This window comes from Arachis stenosperma, chromosome 4 (genome assembly GCF_014773155.1).
Source record: "Arachis stenosperma cultivar V10309 chromosome 4, arast.V10309.gnm1.PFL2, whole genome shotgun sequence".
Classification (NCBI taxonomy): domain Eukaryota; kingdom Viridiplantae; phylum Streptophyta; class Magnoliopsida; order Fabales; family Fabaceae; genus Arachis; species Arachis stenosperma.
Window position 1 is genome coordinate 109,004,643 of NC_080380.1, and position 8,757 is coordinate 109,013,399.

At 33.0% G+C, this 8,757-nt stretch overlaps 1 protein-coding gene across 2 annotated transcripts; it reads left to right on the forward strand.

The window, feature by feature from the left end:
- The first annotated feature begins 4,709 nt into the window (after positions 1–4,709).
- LOC130976627 (universal stress protein PHOS32-like) lies at positions 4,710–6,850 on the forward strand. 2 transcript variants are annotated; one of them, XM_057901539.1, is made up of 5 exons: positions 4,710–4,758; positions 4,999–5,207; positions 5,300–5,409; positions 5,559–5,677; positions 6,487–6,850. In XM_057901539.1, exons 2-5 carry the CDS (start codon positions 5,033–5,035, stop codon positions 6,572–6,574), a joined length of 492 nt encoding a protein of 163 aa, XP_057757522.1. In that variant the 5' UTR covers positions 4,710–4,758; positions 4,999–5,032; the 3' UTR covers positions 6,575–6,850. The 2 variants fall into 2 exon arrangements, with proteins under 2 accessions (XP_057757522.1, XP_057757521.1); XM_057901538.1 differs by lacking the exon at positions 4,710–4,758 and having other exon boundaries at positions 4,766–5,207.
- The last annotated feature ends 1,907 nt before the right edge of the window (positions 6,851–8,757 follow it).

An 8,757-nucleotide genomic window follows, 5' to 3' on the forward strand; every position in this document is an offset into this window, starting at 1 on the left:
GGGCCACATTTCAACCCAGTTTTCGGCCCATAAACACAGATTAGAGCCAGGGAACATGCAGAGACAGAGAACAACATTCATTCAGCATAATTTTTAGTTTTAGATCTGAATTTACTCCTCCTCTAGGTTTTGAACATTCATAATTAGGATTTTGAAGATTTTGGCTTTAGCTTTGGAGAAGAGTCTACCTCCGGTACTAGTCACTATAGTTTTTTATTTACTTTCATTTATTCTTCCATATTCTTAATTCCTCCAGAGTTGCCATTGGATTATTTTCACAAGTTATTAATATAGAACTATTTTTATTTTTAATTAATCCCTTTTATTATTTTTATTATATCTTCTTTTATTTTCTCCATTGATTCTGTGAAGTCTATAATTATGATGAGTGAGTAGTTCCATAACTTGATTGGGAGATGATTGAAAGGAAACCTTGAGTTGAATTACTCAAGAGAGAAATTGTAATTGGGTTTATTGTTGAATCACCCTCTAGTCATTGGCACTAGTCCTTCCCAAGGGAGAGGATTAGGACTTGTGACTTGAAACAGCTTTCCAACTTGCTTGACTTTCCTTTACCTAGTAGAGGATAACTAAGCAGAGCAACCTTCAATTATTAATTAATCTTGAGAGTACTTCAACAAGAATAGGGCTTCCAACTAATCTACTCCCAGTCAAGGCTTTTATTTAAATTATCTAAATTCTCTGATTTAATTTCCTGTTTATCAACTCAACCATTTTTGAAAACACCTGATTAATAAAATAGCACATCTTTCTGCAACTCGTTGGGAGACGACCTGGGATTCATACTCCCAGTATTTTTATTTCAATATTGTGACAACCCTTCTAAATTGATAAGCGGATTTTCGGCTGATTAAGGACTGTACTTGCAACGTATATCTTATAATAATTTCTTAACTCGCCAATTTTCGCCACGTCAGGGCCCACATATAGTTGTTCGGTCAGGGTGACCAACACCTAGTTGTTCGGTCAGGGTGACCAACACCTAGTGGCGGCAGGGGTTGTGCCAGATGACCTACCCATTCACCATCCAGCTGCTCTAGATCTACATCAGCCAGATGATGGTCATCTTCCAGAGCTGCGGCCAGCTGCCGGGGGAGGGAGAGGTAGGGGGCGGGGTAGAGCTAGAGGGAGAGGTAGACGCAGTGGAGGCCAAGGGAGGCAGGGCCATGACGAGGTTCACCACGACAAAGACTTAGTCAGGTTGCCAACGCATGGGGTAGAGGGAGTTGGCCGGGCCGAGGATGTCGGACATACTGTTGGCGCTCTCTCAGGACCCGTTCCCGGAGACTACTTGTCCCTGAGACCACCTGGGTCACACCACTCTGAGGCCAGGACCAGCCACCAGGGGCATACATCGGAGGTCAGGGGCCATCTGCATTTTGATTTGGGGACCTAGTTTGAGCTACCATTCAGCCCATCGGAGCTCGGGCCCCAGATGGACTACAAGTCCATCTTGGATACTCAGGACATGATTGATGTGACAATGTTGGTGCCTGACTGGATGATGGGGTTGATGCAGGGAGGTGATGGCGGGTTGCCGGATGTTACGGCGATGCCACAACATACCAGCTATGACACATGGATGATCCGTCTAGTGGATCATTCTTCACTGCAGATATAAGTGAAAATAAGTGGCTTGCAATGCTGGAAAGCCTCAATACACGGTGAAAACGTCTAAAAAACTCGATGAAACATGACGGTGTCGGCGGAACCAGGCCACGACTGTGTCCCAAGTTGCACCCAAGTACCTAAAGACCCATTATCAATTAGCACATATAGATGGTGTCTTTTTTAATAGTAAATAACCATACTGAAATATATCTTATCGGGCAAGTATATCTGCATAGCGAATAACCAATGAGGAAGCTTGTTGTATGACTCCTCTCAATTATCCATATATTCTTGCAATGACTATCTGTTTTGTAAGCCAAACCTTTCTGTAGGACGCCTTGTAACTGAAGTGATTCTCCACACCTCCTTGCAAAACCCTGATGCTGATTGTTCGATCTGCTTTGACCATTGTGAAAATGTGTTCAACAATCACCTTCGAATCCAACCTACGATGGTCTTGACCCATCAATGTTTGCATGCAAGTATGAGGACCAGTGTATCTCCTAACCTCCCACTTTTCTTGCATTCGGCGATATGATATGAGTATGCTCCAAGAACAACCGGGCCCGAACTTGATACACTGTGCATTATACCTCAACTGGTCTCTCTATACCATTTTATACTCTGCAGCCCTCCTGATGCTATACCTCTTAACTGCCAACATGATTTCTTCCTTGTTCTGAAATTATTGTCCAACCTCGAACTCATTGCTTGGATCCTCTTTGGTGCCTCCCTGGGTAAATGACCAATCCGAAGTCATTGCATCGATATTCAATCTGGAGAAGTGATCCAGCCGGTCATATTGTCGAGAAATGGCAGGCTGTGTCAAAGCGAATTGTGTGTCACCGTAGTAGTTCATCTCTTCTTCCTCGTCACCATCATCAGAAATTTCGGGTGGTTCATCATCAGTATCGTCTCCATCATCGGGGTTAACTTCATACTGATCCATCATCGGATCCCTGATAGCAGAACCCTCATGACTTTCAACATCGTCACCCATTATGTCAGCATTACGAACTTCAACATTAGACCTCTCTTGACTACCTTCATGTGGCATATTTAGATCCACCATCGTCCTTCTGATATTTCGTCTAACAGCTCCGCTCAACGGACTATCATCGACAGTATCTGCAGATGATCCTCGGCCACCCAACTCAATGAGGAACACGAATAATTCCAACAGATGAACATTTGTCTATCGGTTGTGCCACGACCTTATAAGACGTACGTCCTCGTCGTCATGTAAACGATACCTGATTCAAAACAACAGAAATATTTCTCACAACCGTGGTCTAATAGATATACTATCAACAAAGTCAAGACAACTGTGATATACCTTTTATAAAACACACTATCATATACTTCGGTTAAATATCTGTAGTAAATTTTTTCACCCTTTTTGTCTCTTGCTGTCTGATGGAATGCAATATCAGATTCTTCAACGTTGTTAGACTTTAACTTCTGATGTCATATAGGTAATTATCGGTTGCCCCAATCTAAAAACGATAGAACCTTTTTCATCGTACACTATTTCACCATCATAATCAATGGATAACAATGGATTCCTTGACATTGTAGAGAAAAAATGTCAACAATAAGAACGAAAATAGAAAATAAAATTGTGGTTATCAACTCCGCTCTCCAACAGGTATGCTTTTATTTTTGAAACCCAACCTAGAGTTCGCCCAAAAGTGCGACGAATTTGCTCCTAATACCAAAAAAAATTATATTCTAAAATTTAAAGTTCAAATATTTTTTTTTAAAAATTAATTATTTTTTTATTTTATATTAAAAAAAATCCTGGATTTTTAGAACTACTGCTAAATATAAGAATGTTACATGTGAATAAAATCTTTTGGAAGTGGAAAACTGTATTGTGTAAACCAGCGACGAAGCTTCCTGGCAACTTCTCTTCTACAACCTTGATTGCGACACAAAACGGGGAATAGCTATCGTCCATGCATTTTTCTTTAAAAAAGAATAATATTCTAAAAATTCAATTTCGGCACATCTGAAAAAGAATGAAAAAAGCAGTGTGTAATTTGCCAAAAACAAGTGTAAAGGGAGGGTTAATTGCCCTATAGATTTAGAATGTCAAAGTTATGAGCATTTTAATATTAAATTTGAATGATACGGCAGATAACTTTTTAAAAGAATTTGTAATATATTTTTTAAAAATAAAATATCAAATAAAAATGTAAAATTTTTAGAAGATTTTGTAATAGACTTAAAAATTTTTTGAGAAAAAACATAATATAAATTCTTAAAAAATATTAAAAATCAAACTTATAAATACTTAAAAAATTACAACATTAAACACGATTTGTTCTTTTGTCGCGAATCAATAAGTCTACCCTTATAATGTTTTAAAAATTTATTAGATATTCTTTTATGAACTTAAAAATTTATCAAATATTTTATTTTCTTTAAAAATTTATAAGTTCATGACAAAATATTTTAAAAACCTAATTGTGTTATGATGCCCGATATAAACATGCGACACCACATGATTAGGAATACATTCACACACGAATTTTAAAATTTATAACATACGGGATATGTATATATATAAAATATAAAGTATTTTTTAGATAAATCATAATAATATTTTGATATTTTATTAATATTAAAATATAAATTAATTTTTTAATTATTTTTAATATCTTATTTTAATTATATTAAATATTTAAAATATTTTTTATTTTAATAAATAATAATATATACTATATCTAAATTTATTTTAAGAATTTATGTTAAAGATAAGATTGAATACGCTAACACGTAATAATATTTATGTGTGTCTAAACGTGTTCGAAATTTTTTTTATTTTTTATTAGAATTATGCTACCTGTATCTTAAAATCAACTACCAAAATCAACCACTAATATAAAATACATGTTAAAATATAAATACATATTAAAAATAAATAAAATTACATATATATTTATATACAAATATATTAATAACTAATTTTAAGTTTTTAATAATTAATTTTAATATATAAATAATATTTTTATTTTTATTAAAATACAATTAAATATAATATACACACGTATTAAAGTATTATATTCAAAATATATCTGATACCCATATACAATAACTCAGGAAAGCACCCGTGGTTCATAGGTTATTCACTTATTCTCTAAATTAATTCACCGTCTAAATTTTGTAAACGAATATTTTAGTAAGCTATCTTTAAAAAAGTGTAGAGAAGCATAGATAACTATTTGGGATTTTGGGGTTTGGCACACCCATTTCAGTTATCACTTATCACTGTCGCCAATATCATCACCCTCATTCCTCATACATATATTCAACTATTCATCAATCTTAATTCAAGTCCTGTGTTTGTTTTTTTCTCTTTAGATACAACTCTGTTCTCCGATCATCAGTGAAAACCATGGGAAAGGACAGGAAAGTGGGAGTGGCAATGGACTTCTCAAAGAGCAGCAAGAATGCTCTGAAATGGGCACTTGACAACTTGGCTGATAAAGGTGACACTTTCTACATCATCCACATCAACCCTAATTCTCCGGATGAATCTCGTAACCAGCTTTGGCTCAAAGATGGTTCTCGTAAGTGTTTTCTTTTCTTTTTTCTTTTTATTGCAGATTTTGTTTTAATCCTGTTATTGATCTGATCTGACTTCGTTTGGTTATGTTTGCAGCTCTGATTCCTTTGACGGAGTTTAGAGAGCAAGAGATTATGAACAAGTATGCAGTTCAAACTGATATTGAGGTTCTTGATTTGCTTGACACTGCTGCAAGACAAAAAGAGGTTTCTTTTTTTTTTTTACTTTTTAATTATTTTATTTTTGTTCTAATCTCTGTTTGCTTTTGTTGTTCTCTCTGTTTTTCTCTGTTTTGATTTTTTGGCATAGATTGTTCTAGAGGTACCTTTATGAGTGAAGTTATGTTTTGATTCAGGTGAACATTGTTGCAAAAATTTATTGGGGTGACGCAAGAGAGAAACTTCTGGATTCTATTGAAGATCTGAAACTGGACTCAATTGTACTGGGAAGCAGGGGACTTAGCACAATCCAAAGGTGTGTATTTTATTTATTTATTTATTCATTTTGGGTACAATTCCCTATTTTTATTGTTCTTTGGAGTATAGTTTAGAAAAAGAAATTAGGATCACATAAGTTAATTGGCTTTTGTGTGTACTGAAAAGACAAAAGATACAATTAATATATGGAAAAGTTTTTTGGTAGATAATATAATGGAAGAGTGTAAAAACAATTATTTGTTCTTATTGAAGATTTTTTTGAGTCTACCAAAAAAAAATTTCTTGTGAAAATAACGCTATATATAATTTTGAAAAACACATAATCAGTGGTTATGGTGACTGTTGGTTGGTTGTAAAACCACCTAAAAATATTATTTAATTTTCTTCTTATTTTTTTTAAACTTTCATTTTCGTTATATCTTCTTAACCAAATACCAAGATTAGATTTAGACATTAGAATCAAAGATTATACTGCAATCATATTTTTAAGTTTAAAGGTGTAATTCAAGCTTTAAAATTATTAGAGTAAGAATATATTTAGACCATATTTTCTGTAAAATTTATTTGTAAATAGATCATAGTTTAAAATTTTGGAAAATTTATATTTTTCAATTAAATTCAATAAATATGACAGTCAGGGCAGCAAAATAAATGAATAAGAGAGGAGATCTTAAAGCCTTTGTTAAAGAAATAGATATTTCAGAAATTCTGAAAAACATGAATCACAATTACCTGTCATGTTCTTATTTTTTTATACGGAATAAGAAAATCATGCCTATTGCTTGATTGATACACCTCTACATAATATCTTTCTCTATTTATTGTGACTTGGATCTCAAAAACCAGGATAATATTGGGAAGTGTTAGCAACTTTGTGATGACACATGCCCCATGCCCTGTTACCATTGTCAAGGATTCAAGCACCACCAAGTAGTGTATACATATGATGATCACTTTGTTGGGAGAGCATTTCAGTAATCTTTATCTTTGTCTAGCTCTATATGACTATATACTATACTCTTTCTATATTTATGTTCTTTGTATTGTGGCTTCAGTGTTGAGAATTGAGAATAAGGTATTATTTTATATTTTCCATATTATCAAAGGTATAATGTAATTTGAGGAGACATATTAGGGATTATATGTCTTTGGATTCTCATTTGTGACGGGAGTTAAGGCGAGATTGTGACTTTTTGTCGTTTGGTTGTTATACTTCGAGCTCATATCTTAATAAGTTCTTGGCAATTTACAGCGTAAATAATAAATTACTAGTAAACAAGTGAAAATGTCTAAACATCTTTCTAAGGTCAAAACTTTGAATCCATAAAAAAAAAAAAATTCAAAACGGAACCTTTAACTTTAACCATATATCCGTTCATATTTAGATGTGTGCCATTTTCAAAAGGAGTTGCTGAGATATTTGGTAATTCAAATCTAAAGTGTGAGCTACAGGATAAGATTTTTGTGTTTCGTTAATTAGTCTGCCTTTTCGGACAACACGGTCATGGACGGTGACAATTCCATTTTTCTAGTAGTATATTATTGCCAACCACTTTGTCATCATGCCCATTTGGGCACATGGTACATGGTATTCGTCATTGTCAATTCTTCCAATATTCCTACCCAAGCTTTGCACATAGCATTTGGTTGGGAGCGCATGCTTCGGGCAGCACTAGGTCACTAGCAAGCAATGCACCTGTGAGGTAAAGGCACTAACACAAATATGTGAGTGTCATTTTTTAGATGTATTTCGGTTTTATTATATTATTTATTTCTTAATATAATCGAATCTATTTGTGTTGTATTGTGTTAATGTTTTTACTTTTTAGATGAATATCTTTTCTATATACTATATTTTGATTGATAATACAGTACTTCTTTATATATATAAGATTTCAGCCATAGAAAAAAAAAAATTATAATGCAGCCTACCCTGCTAAAATAGGAGATTAAAAAACTTTAGCCTATTCTGATATTTTTTGAAAAATTCAAATTTTTTTATTAAGTTAATTAAAATAAAAAATAAATTTTATAATTTGATAATCAATTAATTATAAAAAATACTATATAAAATTCATAAGTCTACAAAAATTTTGATATAAAAGGATAAAAAAGACTTAACTTTTTTGCATTTATATAAAAAAATAAAAGAATTTGGTTGCTAAGCCATTCTTTTCTACCAAAGTCAGCAAGTTAAACCGGATAAGTTTTGCGTGACTTATTCTTTTGGCAAGTTAAACGAACTAGTCTCATGGGCCTGTTTGCCATCCTTATAATAGTCCGGTCTGGCCCGCTAAAGTAAAGCGAGTAAAACTCTCTAGAAATACTCACTAAAACATAATTAAACTAAATCCGAGCTCTTTCTAGTTTGCTCCTTTGATTCTCTTCCTTTAAAAATTTGGTGCATTGAAACTTTTTCGAGCCCAAATATCCGCATTCACATGCTCTAGTAAGTGAGTCACGTGAAAGCACCGATACGTACATCAGTCAATCTCCATTTACTTTATGCATTTTTTTCTTTATCCATACTTTTTTTATTATTTTATATCATTAATGCCACTAAAACCTAAAATACTCAAGGAAAACATATTACTACTTCGAATGAAAAAAAAAAAGAAATAATATTAACGATTTAAAACCTTGGAAAGTATGGTTTTAAATATTAAACTCAAATGAAAAAATATTCATAAAGATCTCAAATTACTCAGAATTGTATAAATTAATTGATAAACTCTACAATTCATAATGTACTTTAAAACAATAAAATGGAGTTTATCGTTATTCTAAGAGAATATTAGCATATATGTTTTATGCATATACTTTAGGCTTTGAGACCTATTGTTGGTTGTCATATCATGGGCTTGAAATATACATATTTTTAAACTTGGGGTCTGATTTGATACTCCAAACTTCAATGGAGTTTTAATGCTCTGACAAAATACAGAGCAAAAGTATATGTTTGGAGTTTTAAAGCTCTATACACGAGAAGGAAGAGGGTTTTTATTATTATTATTATTTTGGGCTAGAACCAGTCGATCCATTTTAAGTTGGAATGCAATTTTTGTTAGTATTAGATATTATAGTGAGTAAAAAAATATTTGGACTAAGAATTTTATT

Excerpts from the sequence above, each read along its gene's own strand:
- LOC130976627 (XM_057901539.1), top strand. The coding sequence starts at position 5,033 with ATGGGAAAGGACAGGAAAGTGGGAGTGGCAATGGACTTCTCAAAGAGC. Across the intron at positions 5,410-5,558 it reads CTGCTGCAAGACAAAAAGAG|GTGAACATTGTTGCAAAAAT; the intron begins GTTTCTTTTTTT and ends GTTTTGATTCAG. Across the intron at positions 5,678-6,486 it reads GGACTTAGCACAATCCAAAG|GATAATATTGGGAAGTGTTA; the intron begins GTGTGTATTTTA and ends CTCAAAAACCAG.